Genomic DNA, 19,135 nt, shown 5'->3' on the forward strand with positions numbered 1-19,135 from the left:
ACCCATGTTTCAACAGACTGCAAAGACCAACTCCTGTACCATCAGCCTTGTGGGAGCACGCGTCCACGTAAGGCAATCAATGATTAATGACCATTAAAGATGCATTAGTCAGACCCATTGGTCACACACCACCTAATTCTCCCCCCTCTAAGGTCAGCTTACAGCAACTGCAGGGCACAGATGGAGTATAGATGGGGCCAAGTGGTTAGAGGACCTCTAGGAACTAACTGATAGATGATATGTCAAGCCATGTTTTCCAACAAATACAGCCAAGCAAGTCACTGTAAGCTACTGTCTTAAGCAGCCACATCAGTGATTTGATATTGCTAAGGAATATACACATATTTCAAAAGTCATTGACAAAACATTCAACTAAGTGGATGAAAGAACAAATATTGCATGGTAATATGCGCTTCGCATTCAAAATATCTTTTAGCAAAATCTCTGTGTTTCATCTGAAGTGAACATTTCCCTGTGACTGCGGGGAGACGCTAGCAGCCAAAGCTATTGAATCACGCCTGGTGAGTGCGTGGCTTCATCACCAATGATTATTACTCCATGTTGCTCATAATAAATGGCACAGAGGGCAGTCTTTGTGGCCAACTGTAACCGAAGCTCTCGGGATGGAGAGTGTAGAGGGTGCGATGCAGGTCAGACAAAACAAACCCGACCCACATTCACAGCACCTTCGGTTTCCTCAGGGCTCGGCTTGCAAGACTTCCCATCTCTTCAGCTGGACCATCTCCAGAACCGGGGCGGTCCAGCCAATAGGACACAGCAGTGATAAAACATTGAGAAACAAGCACCTTGACCCTACTTGCAACTGGACACTCCAGGTGTCCTTAAGTAACAGAATAGGATGTGTTAATGTTTGTGCTGAAGCCACTGCTGAAGTGAATAATGGGATATTTTGGTCACTCAATTTACACATCATTATATTCCCATAAATATTCATCTTTTGTAAAATATAGGTGATTTAAATATTGATCACTTATTCAGTAAGTTCAGTTGTTACTTGACTTCTGTACAGGATATCCTCTTGTAAAATGATTTACCTCTCCATTTTTAAATACATACAAAATTCATACAAAACATTGGCCCACTGAAAAATGCCCATAAATGTCAAATTTACTGATTATTTGTTCTGAATCGAAAACTGGTCCAAATTTAACAAATGATCATTTTAGTGACAAAACAGACCTATAATGAGAAAACTAAGCCTTAACTCAAGACAAGTGATATATAAATGAATCAAACCACACACTGTTACTTTACTACGTTTATTGTCAAAAGGCAAATATAAAATGAGAAGGCACATTGTCTGTGAAAACAGTCTTCTTCCATCCTGAGCTGCACTGTCCGGCCTCCCTGAGTAAACAGAAGACGAAAAAACTCAGCATCTGAGGAGCATTTGTTAAAAGCATTTAGCTCTCCTAATGACCTCAACATTTATTGAAGACACATTTATTCAACAAATAATTTCTTTAGATAAATCAACACTAATAGAATGTTATATGGTGTGTCGGCCATTTTTGGTACTTATGTATTTTTACACTAAGAACTAGTAATCAACATCCTAATTATGTTCTGAGTTTTCTAAAATGGAAGCCAAACAACTGGATATCAGCTGAGGTCATAAACTTCTACACAGTAGTTGCTAGTAGTTGGCATCAGATAATTCTGCCGAAATACATTCACTGTTATGCGAATCAGAAACAATGATTTGAGAATGCATTATCATAAACTACCATTATTATTTTCCGCCAACCTGCAGATCACCATCCAGTGAAGGAATCCAAGGCCTATGAGCCTCAGTGGGTCCCAGTTCAGACACCAGATTCTTCAATTTACCTGAAAGACAGCAACGGAATTTAAGTGCTTAAGTAAAACAGTGAGGTCAGGCTTCTGTGCCAAACACTACCAGGTTTTCCTAAACCCTGCTCTCTCTCTCTCTCTCTCTCTCTCAAATCTGGCTATATAATCTCAATAAGAACAAAAGATCAGCATAAAATCTGCCACAGTATACTGTTCACAGACAGAATGATCAGAACATCAGTATATTCCCAGGCCTCTCAGAACTGCTGTCATATTCCAAAAGATACCATCCCACCAGATCACAGGACGCAATCACAAGGGTGTCCCACTATGGGGCAGTGTGCATATACAGGACTCAGTACTACAAATGGTGAATGGTCCTCTTCACATTTCAGTGACATCCCATTACAAAGACAGCTTGTAATAATACAAGGGACCAATGGTTCCTGAATGCCCGTTTGTAAACACACACACAATTGAACCATTCTGATGTCACTACAGGAATCCAATTTGAAATAAAAGCCACTGGCTCTTTGTGCTTTGGTTATCAAAGCTCACGTCTGATTGGCCCTTACCTCAAGTCAGAGATTATGTGAGCTCCTCAGCCTCCATCAGCTGACTGAGTCCCCTGCAGTGAGAAAGACACAGTGAACATACACAGAGAGCAACAGGGTTCCCAGGTCCCTCAGATCATTTCTAAATCACTCAAAGCTCAACTAAATTAAAGCAAATTTTAAAAAATGTAATATCTAAAGTGTCTGAAACTTGGAGTGTATTCTAAGAATTACTGTGAACAGAACAAGGGCACTGACATATGCTTACATAAGCAGGCATACATGAAGTATTTTTAATAACGTCTAGCTCAAAAGCATATCCTGAATAATGCAATTTCAATTCATATTGATCTCAAAATGAGATATTTTAAGGACATGAGTTTTGGGTACATTATTATATCACTGGATAATAAAGATGTTCCATTTGTGGCATATCACTTAGTCAAAGAACAAATGCACTAAGATGGTATCAAATCATGCAAAAACACACTGAGAATGAAACAAAGCAAGGTAAACCTGATTCACTTCACACTCTTCTACTTGCAAACCCTGTGTGATGGTGATAGCTGCACCTATGCGGAAGAGATCACCTCGTATGCATTGTTGGTTTGCTCAATTGCGGATCCTGCAGTGCTGCTCTGATTGAGGCCTCTCAGTCCTGAGAGGGCCACCAGGCTGGGGGTTGTTCTGGCATCACACTCCATAGTGGTTAAAACAAGTATGAAGTAGCAGTGTTTTTGTTTTGTTTTGTTTGTTTCTTTGTGTTTTGGTTTTTGTTTTTTTTAACACCAAAAACAGAATGAGAAAAGTAGGACGGGAAATGAATCACAGTGCAGACACACACAAACTCTTCAGGCGCTTTTCAGACTACGGCATACGCAGCTTTGCCCAACCACTGTTCACAGGCAGCGGGCTTTGTACAGCTTCACACATAGTTTACAACATGTGTTGACATATTGTCTGAACCAAGGATGTTTACAGCACAAAAGACATCTGAACACCTCTGAAGACCACATGTCAGGTACTGGATGGGCGGCCAGTTAACAACATGTGAAGGGTCGAGGAGAAGGAGAATACAAGACCTTGAAAAGGCTGCCATGAAAACCTTGGCGCAGGAGAAATCAGGTTGCCACAAAAAGCCTGCAAAGTATTAGAAAGCCATGTGGCTTATTACTGGTATTGTCCTGTATTTCCCACAATTCACAGCTGCCATTTGAGAAAATAACAGAATAGGAAGATTTCCATATTTTAATAGCAGTGATGGATTGCCACAAGTGACAGGACATACTGAGCAGTTTTGTAGATTGTAAGACGAAATCCACACAGTAGAGGTACCACAAGGACAGATGAGTTCCAGCCCTGACGTATGTTATTTGGCTATGTGCCAAGACACGGGTTGAACTGACTACTTAACGTTTCTTTTAACTTTAATGGCAATTGCACAAGAAGAACCAGTAGAGAAACCCACTTTTCAGTTGCCACTTGGAAATGAAAAGGAACGACTGCCACAGTAGAGAGAAAGGGAGAGCAAAAATCAGCACTATCAACCAGAAAGCAGCCCCAAATTATGCCCCTTACGTTGGGGCTCATAAAACAGCTGCAAACTATTACCAGACTAGCAACTGAGTGTATTTCAGGCAATGTTGTGTTGATAAGTGTTCACAGGACCCAGAACATCTGACCTTAAAACTCAAACAATGCAGTTACCAATCTGCAATTCACAAGGTCCAGTGCTGGAGCAGTACTCTGCATCTGAACATGAAACACTCCAAATAAAATAATTAAAATCTTCAGTGAGTTAGGTGCAAAAACAGCTTACGCACAATGGAAAAGAATCAGTCTCAAAAGGTGGTTGTTATAACCATAAAGTCACACTTCTGAAAAATAACATGCTTCTTTACTTACAATCCCAATTTATATAGTCATACTTAGACCCCCAAATCCTTCTGCCTAATCAGCAACCATCCAAATATTAGAGCTTAACATGATACGCTTTCAGTGCCCACTGCTGCCACCAATCAGTCTGGTCTATTTTGATGTTAAAGAGATACTGGGAGGTGTGTCTAAACAAGCAAGATTTGTGAAAAGAAGGTATAGTCCCAACGGAAAGCACTGCAATCAGTGTGCATTCATCCAGTGCTACGGAGCCAGCGTCAGAAGCATGTTCAAACTGAGGGTGAAGAGCATCCTGCATGGTACAAATCAAACAATACTGCCAACAAATAAAACTGACATTCACAGGGCCAGTGAACATTTTTTTTTTTTAAAGCGCTCAGTTTTCTGTTACATCCAGAGGCATAACACTATTTGACTTTATTTGGATTAAATTTATGGACATTTGGCATTGGTTTTAGCATATATTGTACTAACAGCCTGCCATGCAACGGTTCACAGATGGGCTATAGACTGATGACAGCACTTATGTCTGTGACACTGAGTAATGTACATTTATAGTTTAGCTATCCTGGCAAGCAACATTGCTGCATTTTATACAGAAGCTTAATTCCAAATTAACCAACATGCATACCAACAGAATTCCACAAGCATTATGTCCTAGTTTGCATCAGCTCCAGTTCTTGCAAATGATTAGTCATCAACTAAAGCTGAACATTCTAGTAACCATCCACTGGTCAATTTCCAAAGTCCTTCTTCTGTTCATTTTCCTCATTTCAGACCAATGGTTCATGAAACGATGGGTAGTTCCACTGCCAGACTCTATAACACATATGACTCTCTGGTCTAGGAATCAGAAGCCGTCTCCGTAGACAGCCAAACACAGCACGACACACCTGCCTGGTTTCGCAGGGGTAGTCACGGTACAAGACAGTGTGAAGATGTTTGTTACACAAAAATGGAGGAATAAATTCTGCACTGTGAATCCATTTCAAGAAGTGTGATGCCAGAATCCCGATAGCATTTCATCACAGGAGGTGACTGAGGTAGGTAAGAGCAGTTTTGAACTTTTTTTTTCATGAAACAAAGGACGTGAACACTTACCTTTTCTGCCGTTCTGTAAGCACACCTCTTGATGCAATAAAGTCCAGGCTCAACTGTCCACTGACTTCTGAAGAACTACTCATCCTCAATGCAACCAACTGGAGTCTCTACTGTGGAGCAGGGCAAGCTGGCTGCTGGCCTCTACTGCTCAGCTACAGCTCAACCATCCACTCAAAACACATGAGACACAAAGAGACAAGCTCTCCTCACAGGTGTACAAGTCTCTGGAGCATGACGAGAGGGGAGAGAGAAGTACAGGGGGATTCTACTGGACTGTCCACAAACAACTATTACGCCTACTACAAACTTCTCTTGGTCTCTGGGCAAAAATGCTTTCTGTGGTTCAATTAGCTGTGTGCTGCTTAGCTCGAAGACCATTAGATATCCAAGTCCAACACATCAAAATCTCACCATAAAACGGTGCTATTCTCATCCGATGCAAACACAATGGACTTTCAGTGGCTTGTATGATGTGTTCAACTAAATGCAACACAATATATAATGAAGTCTGCAAGCTAGTGTGGTCTCTGAGGTCAAATGCTGTCAAATTTGAAACTAATTATTTAGCAGTCATGTATTAATTTACATACAACCAAAATAAAATTAAAGTTATCCACAATACACAACATATCCAAAGTCTTACTTTACACCTACCTGGATATTAGTTCTTTATTTTAGTAAAATGAGCTGTGTGTTAAACCACTGAATGTGAACTGGACATAATTCAAAATCTGTCAACTAGTTGACAATTTTCTTATTCTTAGGTCAGGTGCACAAGTCTGCTGTTCTGAATAATTTCTAACGAAATCAGTTCTCTCATGTTTATTTACTCAGCTAGAAGTGCACCACAATTAGACAATAAAACGTTCCTTGTTTGAAAACAGATACAAATAACTATGTGCTAAGCAAGTTAACAGCCAGTTGTAATAGTAATTGGCCACATTCTGGAAAAACAGCCTTTACCACTTCACTACTGGCTGATCCATCCCACCTCTCATTAATCTAACCTGCTTTAAATCGTCAAAGAGATGAGAATATGCATGTGTGTGTGTATATATATATATATATATTGCAACCAGAGCTCTAGCTGTCTGTGCAAAGTTAGTGTAAAACACTTGAGTGACAGTAAAAGCAGTTGCATGCTTCTTCAAATAGTTGTCTGCCATTCTTCAGCCAGGTACATTTTGCAACGTACTGGCAGCTTAAGCTGAGGCTGATGAGAAAGAATGGAATACAATTTAAATTATGTACATACTGTAGATACACTCCAAAACCTTATGTGCCAAACAGATTCTACATCAAAGTACTGTTCTACACATAAAGTTAGCACATCAGCATTAAAAACTATTTCTCATCCACGACAGATGTAAGTGCCAAAAGAAAGGCAGTAGAAGTCTGAACCTATATGACACCAGAAATAATCACACTGATTTATCACTTCATGATGTACCAAATTTGGCCAGTTTTACAGAAAACACTTTCGTTACATCTAGAGAAAGGAGGTTAATTGTAAATACGCTGTTCAAAACAGCGCCGCTAGAGTATTACTGTATTTTCCCTTAAGCAAAAGCTTAGTTTACAAAGTACTTAGTTTACAAAGTACAATTTGTAAATCTTGGTGAAAAGTAACATGAGCAATACCAAATATATAATTAAGCTATAAAATAAAACTTGCTATAAAATCACTATTAAACGTTTGTTTAGTTTTGAAAAAAAAAATTAATTAAGCAGACCAGGAATTACACAATTGAGTATTTTCTTTCTTTTTTGTTTTCTTTTTTTTTTTTTTTTTTAATTAAAGAGATTACAATTTTAGGTGAAAAGTCAGTTTTGCTTGCTAGAATACTATCCAAGCACTACAAATATTTTCAACTACATTAATTTACCACTGCAAGTCTATAGCATCTTTCATCTCCAAATACAGGCAACATCAAAAGATGGTCACACATCCCATATATAATGCTTGTAATTTCTTTAATTTTTAAAATATGCTCATACGACGAGTTCATGGCAAATCACCCCCCTTAGTGCAGAGTGGTCAGTGCAGTCTATTTGAAATTGGTGTAAATGAAGAGAACCTTAGAAAGATGAAGTCTCATCAGCCTGACTGAGCCAACAGCTGATTGTACAAATTTAAGTTTGTCTTAATTTAAATGAGAAATGAGAAGACAAATGTTTGCATTTTATAACATGGGAGTAATACTGACATTTGTCAGCTTAGGCGAATCACCTGGAGGAGAACGATGCCACAGGTTAGCCTGGTTCACGAGAATACTTACTTATGGTTGAATTTTTAATTAAGCTCTGATTTCTTTTTTTCCAGTAATACTGACATAAGACAGTATACAGTGGTTGTTCGGGAAATCCAGTGGACTCCTACCTTCTATCTGGTCTTACTTCACCAAGGAAAAGGTATGCACAAGCAAAACCATAATCAATTTGTCAAATGAAACAGAGCCATTTCATCTAAGGGATGTCACGAAACTTGGTAAAGACTGCTTGATTTCTATTCAATGCTCTGACCTCCATGCAATAATGGTCACAAGCACACCTGTTGGGGAGAAAAATGTACAGGAAGCCAAAACAATGCATAATGACATTAACAATTTTCCAAAATGAGAATTCCGAGTTACCTGAATGTCTTTCGCTCAAACCCACCAAGTGAACTGATCTTCCAGCCATCATCACGGATAACAAACAGTTGCTCCAAAGCAACAAGTGAAATGATCTTCCATTCATCAGCAAGGATAGTAAAGGATAGCTCCGCTGGCAAAACATTCAGACTTAACATAAAAATAAAAAGGCTTAACTGTCCTCAGAGTGGAATTGCACAGAAGCTGCACAGTCGCAGTTTGTTCAGTGAGTAACTGCAATGTGTGCTTACAGAAGGATCCTCTTGATGCACAGATAATATTCTACCATGAGATCTTGATGGTACTACTTCTTTTGCTTAATGTCCAAGTGTTCTTGTGATGCTGTGTTTAATACAGGCCACAGGTGATGGTGAAATCTTATTTTATCTCAGTTCATCCAAAAAAATAAAAAAATAAAAAATTAAAATAGCAGATGGGTGGGCAACCACATCCACATTCAGAGTTGACTTCAAAAATGTTAAGCATCGGTGTAGGTCAGCGTTTTCCACACTTTGTCGACGTAAAATAACTTCCTCAGGGGCTGCCCCTGAGATTTAAACTATTTGAAATTAATTGATGCTTCCATGACAATCTCACGAATGCCCTGGAGCACCACCATAAACCCCATAACCCCCAAGTTCTTGGTCGTCCTGTTGGGAGTCTATGGTGTAGCTGAATGCTAGCCAATGTTGCTGTTATCTGGTATCTGGTGCCAGATAGTTATTTAGATATCTTTTTTAGCTCTGCTCAGGAAAATACCTGTCTTATAATACCAAGCTACCTGACAGCTAATTAAACAATTCAGCAAACTGGTGAAATACTGGAGCTAACTTTTAGCAGGTAGCCAGAAAGTTCGCCTGTAAATAGCTCAGGACAACTCTGTAAAATGCATCACTTGTAAAATCACGATCGGTACAATATCAGAGAATAGTAGTCACTGTTTAAAACATGTTGAGGCTAAAATGTTTTTGGTCTAACAGGCATTTGACTAAGACACCTTTAAATAGGTTGAACAAGGCATCTGAAATACAGACATTGCTATAATTCCCTTGAAACATATGGAACAGTGCGACGAACCATATTAGAACACAGGGACTGTCATCAAAGGAGTGGAAAAAGATGCAGCACTAAGGGCTGAAAAATGTCTGGGACACTTTGAAGTCAACCAATATGCAGAATAAGGTTATGAGGAAAAATCTGTAAAATGTTACTTTAACATTTTAATTCTGCAAATAAACATCTCAGAACCTCTTAACTTTGACAATTCAAAGAAATGTGATGATGGCTACATAAGTACTGTTAATTTTGTAGGCTAAACAATCTCTTAAATGCTGGATGGGCCCTTTTGGCAGCCTAACCTAGATCAAGTGGAACTCAGTCCACAGACATGCTAGTCCTACATGGGATCACTTTAACCAATAAAATATTGTACTGTTTCAGCAATCACACATGAAATGTCTAATTTTGCTGGCCGAATTTGGGGTGAAGATTGGTCTAAAGGTACAATTTCATCCCACAAACATAAGGTTTAAAAGCTTCGTCTCTAGCAATGCCACAGCATCTAAGTAGTGACTGCAAACTTGTTACTAGGTTCAGAGAAGCTGAAATACAGAGAAGTTAGAGAGTTCTTAGCTGAACTGGAAATTATTTTGATATGGACAAAAAGAACTATGCAAGATTTTGCACATGCCTTAAGAAAGGTAATATTTAGTCTAGTGATCCACCGATCCACTTTTTTCAGTTCCAATCTGATTCCGATACCTGAATTTGGATATCTGCTAATACCAATACGAAAATTGAGCAAGTTCTCTGTAATCTCTTTAGCTTTCGCATTGTGTGCTGGAAGTTTACCATGCCTCTGGAATGACTCAGTGAGTGTCTGCTGGCTGGAGTAGTCTTTTTGGTTGTTGGCTAGCATGCACTCCTGCCGTTCTTTCACATGATACTTTTGCAGAGGCTTCATTACACTGGTAGTATTACGACGCAGTACAACTTCCACCTCTCGGAATATTGGCTTTACACACATTTAAAGTTGCTGTCTTGCTTTTCTGTGTTTCAAGACAAAAATATCTCCAAACTGAGGACATGTTGAGTTGATAGTCAACTGTTAACATTACTAGCTCACTCAGTAGCAGACTAATGGTCCAGTGCTCCACCTGTGCGTCTAACTCAAAAAAATATGGGGTCTACTGGATATCTTTGTAGAACTGATTAATTAATTTGTGCTTCAACATTTTGGCTGTGGGCTTAAAATTGCATTATTACATATTTATAATTCATAAAAACCATCAGACGAGAATCCGGATTGGTAACGTCAGTCCGATATCCGATGAGTGAATTACATTAGTATCGGCACCCTATACCGATACTGGATTGGATCGGTCCCAACTCTAGTTGAGTCTTCCTTTGAATAAATTTGCTTTAGAGGGTGTAGAACTTTTCCACACCTGATGACCACATCTAGAATCAACCCCCATGTGAACACAAGGTTGTATAGGTAGTCTGCCTTGTGTCCAAGGCCTGTCAGGGACAGCAGACTGAAGCAATATGCCAAGAACACTTCATGGGGTTTGTAAAGAACCAACTGCACTCTTTATTGTAAAGTTACAGATTTTACTTCAAATGTTAAATGTCACAAAAACACAGCCATAGAAAGGCAAGATCAACTTACAGTATTTACCATCACGACACGTGTCACATTGCATGATAAAGCTGGAAAGGAAATAACATGTGGTGTATAGAGCAATAAACTTCTATGGTAAGAAACGATCACTAATTTTCACTACTCAAGAGTACAAAATAAACAAAGAAAAACTTGCCATAAAACGGACGAATACTCAGGCTAAAAACTCAAGCATATGCTTTGAACTTAAATACATCAACTGTGACTCCAGATTTTCTACAAGTCTACTCGAAAGCGCTATTATAAAGTGACAGATTAGAAGCGTGGCTTCTTGGCAGGTCCATCAAATTCCTCACGCACTCTACCAAATCCTGGGTTGCCAGGACCCATCATCCTTGGGCCTCCCGGGCCACCTTGAGGGAAACGCTCATTGCGCTACATGGATTAATAGTTATTGCCAGGAATAAGGGATTGATAGAGGATAGAGTCAGTGTTGTATGCAGAGTCCATGGATAACCGGGGAAATGGGTAACCGATGACCACGAGTTTGTATTTTGACCCAAGTTTAACAAAACAAAGAGCAGGAGTCCAAGGAAAATGTTCGATGAAATAGTTCCAATACGCGGATCCACAGGTGCCACAGGTGACATAGAAAAGGAAGAGAGGGTAATTTAATCGTTAGTCAAGTCCTACCACATTATAAACTAAGTTATACCCCTCACTACAGGCAGTAGGGGAAGCATTTGAAAAGAGAGCAATAGAACTGCTCTGGTCAGGTTACAAAAAAAATAACCTTAAGCCAAGTTTGAACACTAACATTTAAGTCACAGACTTGGGCACAGGCGGTGCTTTCATTAAATGTGCTTTGGACAGCACTGTGTCTAAAAGTGTAAGTAGGCTATTTTTTTTAATAGGTCCGCCACCACAGAGCAGCTTCACTGAAGATATTGAATTTCCACTCAGAAAATAAACTAATAAATAATAGTAAGCAAGTAAGTAGACTATTTTAAAAAAGGCTACTCTGCATATCTCAAACTGTAAAATGAGGTATGCTGATTCTGTGCAACATTTTTTTTTGATAATGACTAATTACCAATTTGTTGAAAGTACTGAGGTACTGAGTATTTTGTCCTAAAAAATAAGCCATTATTCTAACTATGGTGAAAAGGAGTTTATAAAATGATAGATAAAAATACAAACTCCATGTAGAACCATAGCTATCTGGATCTATCATCTCTTGTGGAAACTTAAGTTTGGCTTGTAAAGTAGCAGATATACATCTAGAATCTGGATTTAGGACCAGATGTTAATGGTATTAAAACTTTGCACTACCAGGTTTAGGGTGGAATCGTAATGTGCACTACCTAATACACAAACTGATAAACTTCTCAATAAATTAATAAATAAAGTAGCCTGAGGGGATTTCAAAATCTTTTGCCCATTCATGCATTCATTTGACAAGGCAGATACAAGTGATGGTGAATCTTATTAAATTCCCATGTTGCTTTTTAAGGTAATTTTTAACTTGGGTGCTAGTAAGAATTTTTTTTTAATGTCTACATCCATCCAGTCCTGATCAACCGAGTTATGAGGACATTAGAAACTGAGCAAACACTCAAACATTGCGCTCGGGCTTTGTAACTGGGAGCCAACCTAAGGAGAGAGCTTCATGGGCCATTTGATGCATCAGACACATTAGCTGGCAAGAGCTTAGGCATTGATCCAGTAAGATACACAACGACACAAACACCCCCCATTCATAACACCAAAACAAAATGGTCCCATAAAAGCGTGCCCTGACAGGGATCCCAGTGCACTTAAAACAAACATATTTCCAGCCCCTCAGCGTATTTCCAAATTACCAGTTGAAGTCTAAACTTCTGGGAATGTCTAGTTTGGCACCGCTTTCATATATAACTGAATCTCCCCTTTTTCCCCCCTTACATTTTCTGTTAACATCTAAAAACCAATATAAATTTTTACAGAGGATGCGCTGTTAAATCAGTCTATTAGCAGCATTTTTCTGCTGCCGTGTATGCTAATATTTTAGTGCACACTAAGCGCTACATAAGGATAAATAAATTCATAATTAGAGCACCTAACAACAACAGTGCATCAGTTCAATTCCATACTTAACATTACACAAGCTAAAAATAATGGTTCAGTTCCTGAATTAACAATACTGTATTTTCTTGCGTGTTTTAAAATACAACCTAAGCATATTAGTCCAATCTTATACAATAACATAGGATTTGTTAGATTTCTCTCATACATCAGCAGTCAGTTTTCAGTATTTCGAAACTACACCGTCGTAAGTATTAAAATTATGAGAAAAATCACTGGAGCAACACCAGTGAGAAAATCATCTAAAAGAATCTTTTCATTATGACCAATAATGTCAACTTGTGAAATTCACTGAACGGTTATTATGGAACAGTTGACAAATTAAGAAAAAGAACTTGATTTAAAAATGTCAAGGTTACGAGTGTCATCTTAGCTGCCACGAGCGCTTTCCAATCGATCTGGGGCCACTGACTGAGTCAAAACTGCATTGCAAACTCAGGGGAACAAGCCCAAGGTTTGTGGCGTCATATTTCAAAATGAAAAAAGTCTATGTACGTAATGATCTGGTCATTCTCCGCAGTCAACATTTCACAAGAGCAGACATTACCATCCTCAGTTCCTCCAGAGGTTCAGTTTCTAATTTTCTGCTCAAAATGAAGCAGCTCTGTGCGAACCATGCCGACTGATGGTTGCCTCAAAGTCTGTCTGTACTAAAGCCCCTTCAAACAGGTCAATGTTACTAAGTAGCAGATGTCACCAGGCTCCATTCAACGACACATCATTGCAGCTCTGTGAAATATGCCATGAGAAGTCTGTCCCCCTACATGGACTGCCCCCAAATCACAGGCAGACTGAGGACACTACTGCATGAGGTAGCACGATAGGCCTACTTCACAGCATGTTACAAGGGTGGCCCAATTCTACCACACAAAACGTAAGTCTGACGAGTTGCAAATGTACAAAATGCTGCATTCGGATATTTCTGGTCAAGCTCATGAGATCACACCTGCCTCCAACCAACCTAGAAAAGAGGTTTTGCATTTAATAACAGTGAGCAAACAGTCTCTTCTGTGTTCTGCAGGATTTAGTACAGATTGACTTTCTAGACAACCAGAGAAATGCTGGAGGAACTGATAGACGGCTCAAAATATCCTGGGGTAAACTGAAGGCCAGAACATTAAGAATAAAGACAGAGATGCCTCCTCAAAGGTTATTCAATATCAAGGTCCATAACAGGTTCTTATCAAACACCTTTACGGTCAAAATCTCCAAAACCGCTTTCTGCCGAGCCAACAACCATCCACGGCTCCCAAACCAAACTGGTCAAGTATCCTGAGTAAATCCATCATCTCACACTTTTTAGCACTTCTTTTCCCACTAGGGGATACGTTACCATTTCGCCGGGTACCATGTTTCCAGGTGCTGCTCCCCCCATGCCCTGATGTCCATCAAAGCCCATTCCAGCCAAAGGAAATTTCTGGTTTGGTGAGCCAAATGGCAAGTCTGAAAAAGGCAGAAAAGGAAGGAAAACGTAAACCTCAAGCAAGCCTGCTTGTTTGTGAAAGCTCACCACGAATGCTACCCCACCAGCCCAGCGTGACCAAACAGGCTACAAAGAGTACTATTCAGTGATCCATCAGTTAAAAATCTGGTTATTTGGGCCAAAATGTACAATAATCTCATGCTATGACCAATACATTATAATAAATTCTCATGGCTCATTTTGTTAACGTAGGGTATTACACCATTCTCCGTTAACCAACTAGCCTGGTAAGTTCATCAATGTTCTTTAGCAGGGAAAGCACTTGCCAGCAAGGAAAATCAATCACTTATGATTTCCCTGCATCCCAAGTCAACGCTGATCTGAAGATTAAGGTTACATGAGGTCAATTTCTAACACACCTACAGAATTGTTGCATCTGTTTCATCAAGGTATGTCAGTTGAGAGATCATTTTCTTGTTGCATATAGGCAACAAGGTGTTAAACTACAGAGGATTTATAATTTCACATGCATTTTAAATGACAAATGCTTCTCTGTGTTGAAACTGGAACACCAAATCTGTTCCGTCAAACCTCAATGGTCGTGACAAAAATCATTCACTAGAGTGACAAACAGTAGAGGCAAGGGTACAAATCCTGGTAATTAGAAGGCACCAATGAAAGCAAACCGCTGTTAACTCTGAGAGTACAAAATATATTTTAAAAAAGGGGGAATTAAAACTGTGCCAAATGCACTCACCAGGCATGCCTAAGCCACCACCAGGATTCATTCTCATCTCACGATCCCTCTGCAATAAAAAAAAGCCAATAAAGCATTCAATTATGACCAGCACAGTTTTTTTAAAACAATTTAGAAGAAAGGCAGATTTAATGTGACAGGCTCATGGCAGGGGGGGGTTGACCTACATTGTCCATAAAGCCACCCATCCTGTAAGACTCCTCTCGCTTCCGTCTCATCTGCTCTTCCATCTCCCTCTGTCTCAGCATCTCCTCCTCCCGTCTGCGACGCTCCTCCTCCTGCCTGCAGAGCAAATTAATACCAAGATTGAAGTAGTCAAACAACGTGCTGCAACTCCTTGTACTGTATTTTGGTGGTGATGGGTATCAAAGCTTCTTAAAGAAATCTTTGAAAGCAAGAACACAATGCCCTTGAGTTCTGAAATCTTCCAAATGGTATATCCAGGAAGACAATTGGACAGTCACTTCCAAAAAGTGAGAACCTGACAAATCCATACCTGAGCTGCATCTCCTTTCGTTTCTGCATCTCCTGGTTATGCATCTCCTCCATGCGCCTCAGCTCCTCTTGACGTCTAAGTAAGTCTATGGGAGAAAACAAAATGTTAACACCACAGTCTTCCTCAGTCATCACTTGAGCAGCGAGTAGCAAGCTACGCAGCGCTTACCTTGTCGCAGCATGTTAGCCTGATGCTCATGGTAAGCATCCTCCATCTCTGCCTCCAGCTTTTCACGAGCCTCACGGATGTTCTTCTCCACCTGCTGCCTTTGCTGCTTCTCCATTTCATCCAGTGACTTCCACCGCTGAGAATACTCAAACTCAAAAGTGCCAGGGCGGGCAAAGCGTGGAGGCTGTTCTCGTTCCCTTAATTAAAAAAATTTTCAAACATTTTGTTTAAAAAAAAAAATAGGGGGGAAAAACCCCACATAGAACTACCCCTCAAGCATGATAAGTTAATAAGAAGTTAACGCAGGACATCAACATCCACAATTACACAAGAACAACATGAAAAAGGATGTGAAAAAGGTAACACCTGGCTCTGACAAATCCTTAAGTGATAGAAACTGACTGCTTCATCACAGCTGCTCAATCTTAAAACCATCTGTCCACCATCAACCAGCTGCTCTCAGGAATTCATTTGCATGATAAAGACCAGAGGATACCAACATAGCTCTAGAAACAATGTAGTGGCTAGCATCTTGGGCCTGAATAAAGAGTACTGACAGGAAACTGAATAACTAATGTGCAAAATGTGTTCATACTGAAGGGAAAAAAAAACCAAAAACTCACTTCTGGTAATTTGGATTCTTCTGTGCAAGCTTCTCTGGAAGACCGTCCTCATCGTCATACTGTTCAAGAGGCTCAACAACAACAGGACGAGGTGACCTGAAAATACACACAGCCCATTCAGTTAGTTTCTGAAGAAACAGCATTTCAAAATGACACAACTGACTCTATAACTGCAGTTCTAAGTTAACAGTCAAATTCTTACGAGGTGAGCAAAAAGACTCCATCGTTGCAGCGGTCAAATGCCTTCCGTGCAGCTGGTTTCGAAGAAAACTCAACAATCCCTTTCCCTGTTGACCGTCCACGGTCATCCACAATGACCACAGCCCTCTCAATCGTTCCAAACTGGGAGAAGGCCTCTTCAAGCAGTTCATTGGACACAAATGGTGATAAATTGCGGACAGACAGAGCTGCAGAGTGGGTAGCAAACCGCACCCTTAGTGGTCTGCCTTTCATAGGTACATCATCCAATTCTGCTTTAGCAATTTCAGCCAAAGCACGAGACTCCTACAAAGAGATCAGAATGCTTGTCAACCATTGGCTGAAATCCCCTGGTCAAATGCAAAAATATTTCAGATTAATCAATTGGGCTTACCAGTCTGATGAAGCCAAAGCCTTTGCTTTGGTTGATAAAGACTTCACTGGGTTCTCCATACTTCGCAAACAGCTTCCTGAACTCGGCCTCCGTGATATCGTTTGGCAAATTACCAATGAAGAGCCGGCATCTCTGAGTGTATGTCTTCTCCCCGGGTTTCCGAAGTAACGACAAAGTCGCTCTCAATTCCTGCAAGGTTACGGTTGATATGTTACCATACCAGTGCAAAAAATAATAATTACACTCACTAGTCCTGATGTTGGTTCTCCTCCAACTACAGCCACTGTACAAAATAACATTGACTAAGCTTGCAAAAATGCGAGATTGTAATAGCCCCGAAAGATCACATATAGCATCAGTCAAAGCCAACTTCGACCAAATGCTGCTATTTTACTGATCAAATAAACACGACCTGAGTCTGTACCAGATCGCATTCCAAGCACCGCCATATTGTCAGACCACAGACGACGTCTGTTGGTTACAAATCCATTACAGAAAACAAGTATACCAGCACTATAACACGTAAAGTAACTCGCAACACTGAGATAATATCCAACAAATTCCCATAAAATTCAGCGGAACGACTAACAATAAAAACAAAACTCCGTTTAAAGGCCAGACTATTCAGCCCAGGCAAAATGGCGGCGCGTTCCTTCTTTTTTTTTTCTCTTTGACCTGAGCTAGATACGTTTCCATGTATGATTTGAAAAAGAACTTCTGCACGACTTCTTGTATAGCCGAGTCATCTTAATTAGTACAAATAACAAACAGGACTGAGAGAACGACACCATTATTCTTGAAGTTCACTTTTAAGTTCTGAACGTGTCGAGCATATTAACTTACCTGGGGCTGAGACTTCTCTTCTTCGGTCTTTGGTTGCTGGGGTGGCGTTCTGTCTTTATTCAATGCTCCGGTCAATTTCTGTCCGTTACCGATTCCTGACTTCTGCTGATTTTTCTTAGCTTCAATCGGTGGCGATGAAACATCGGGCTTAACATTACCGGGCTGGGGTGACTGAAGTTTAGGGGGGCCTGTGTTGCTAGCCTGACTAGCACTGCCTGGCTGAGCCGGGGCTTTGTTAGTTTGCACAAGGTCTGGGGCCTGTTGTGGTGGTGACTGAATGTCGGATTGAGGACCAGAACCTGGAGGTTTCTGTGGAGTGCCCTGGTTCGGTGCGTTTCCCTGATTATGTGGTTTAAATCCACCGCCCATTTGTGGTCCTCGGTTTTGAAAAGGGTGCTGATTTTGGTTTCTGAAATTTGGGTTTCCCATTCCTCCACGCATCCCTCCACCACCACGACCTCGTTGCTGGAATCCTCCGCGAGATCTGAATCGGTCCCGAGACATGCTTTATGAACGAACCGTTAGCGCCGATAAGAACTAAAGAGAAGAAACTAAAAAATCCGCAAGCGAATAATAACGCGTACTACTGGAAAGACAGGACAAAATCGCTCATATATAGGGTTGTTGTCTAGTCGAACAATACTCCTTAAGATGGCTGCCGTTATGTAGGTCGTCAAGTAACCACTACCTTTGTTGCCCGTTTGTGGCTCCGCCCATTACTACATGACGTCGGCGTTTGGTTCTCGCTGGGAAAATTTGCGTGTTTAAATCTGAATGAAGTACAGAGCAATGGGAGGAACGCTAACCGTCCAGGTTCAATAAGAACACAAGATATTTTTTAATCCACTACATATTTCTTTTTTGTATTTGTGAAATAATGTAAACGCACTTTTGATTCAGGAAGCCGTGATATATGATCTGTCTCATCCTGAATAAAATGAAAAGACATGGAAGGAGTATCTTAGCATCATGTGACTGAAGTATCACATAGAATGTGACAAGATTTAAACCAAACAGCCATATGTGAGGTGGAACACTTATTCCTGCAACACACTGAGCTTTTACTTTTTTTAAACTGTCTTACTTGTAAATTCATACATTGAGTCTCAAAGGTGGATATGTTGAGTTGAAGATGTATCTCTCCCATTTATTTTCACAGTTACAAGCATTTTAATGCCACATTCCACTGTGGTGCAAAAAGCACACTGTTATCAGGTGAAGCTCATATTTACTATATTTTAGCCCACTGTCTTATTAAGATAAAGCTCTTATCCTTTGTGGATGCCCTCACTGTCATTCTCTTCTAACCTCAGACAGACATTTAAATAAATATAAACACATAATTTTAAATATAAACAAATAATTAAAAATTATTGTAATTACTGAATTTACAGATGCATTGCCTTATTACAGTACATTGTGTCAAGTTTGTATCATCTCATGGGTCTACTTGGACCTACTGCTTGCAAATATGTTTCTTTTTGCAT

The 19,135-nt window shown here is 40.0% G+C and overlaps 1 protein-coding gene across 4 annotated transcripts; it reads right to left on the bottom strand.

The window, feature by feature from the left end:
* Positions 1–1,266: 1,266 nt before the first annotated feature.
* Positions 1,267–18,302, bottom strand: sfpq (splicing factor proline/glutamine-rich). 4 transcript variants are annotated; one of them, XM_030789386.1, is made up of 12 exons: positions 17,649–18,302; positions 16,806–16,994; positions 16,416–16,717; positions 16,214–16,309; positions 15,591–15,787; positions 15,423–15,507; positions 15,094–15,208; positions 14,927–14,975; positions 14,080–14,189; positions 2,391–2,443; positions 1,749–1,851; positions 1,267–1,368 (listed from the first exon to the last, which is right to left on the bottom strand). In XM_030789386.1, the coding sequence occupies exons 1-10, from the start codon at positions 18,150–18,152 to the stop codon at positions 2,417–2,419; spliced, it is 1,674 nt and encodes a 557-aa protein (XP_030645246.1). In that variant the 5' UTR covers positions 18,153–18,302; the 3' UTR covers positions 1,267–1,368; positions 1,749–1,851; positions 2,391–2,416. The 4 variants fall into 4 exon arrangements, with proteins under 4 accessions (XP_030645246.1, XP_030645247.1, XP_030645245.1 ...); XM_030789387.1 differs by having other exon boundaries at positions 1,769–2,443; XM_030789385.1 differs by having other exon boundaries at positions 1,749–2,443.
* Between the last annotated feature and the right edge of the window lie 833 nt (positions 18,303–19,135).

This window comes from Chanos chanos, chromosome 12 (genome assembly GCF_902362185.1).
Source record: "Chanos chanos chromosome 12, fChaCha1.1, whole genome shotgun sequence".
Lineage (NCBI taxonomy): Eukaryota > Metazoa > Chordata > Actinopteri > Gonorynchiformes > Chanidae > Chanos > Chanos chanos.

Excerpts from the sequence above, each read along its gene's own strand:
- sfpq (XM_030789383.1), bottom strand. The coding sequence starts at position 18,152 with ATGTCTCGGGACCGATTCAGATCTCGCGGAGGATTCCAGCAACGAGGT. Across the intron at positions 16,995-17,648 it reads AAGAGAAGTCTCAGCCCCAG|GAATTGAGAGCGACTTTGTC; the intron begins GTAAGTTAATAT and ends GTAACCTTGCAG. Across the intron at positions 15,508-15,590 it reads GGCTAACATGCTGCGACAAG|ACTTACTTAGACGTCAAGAG; the intron begins GTAAGCGCTGCG and ends TTTCTCCCATAG.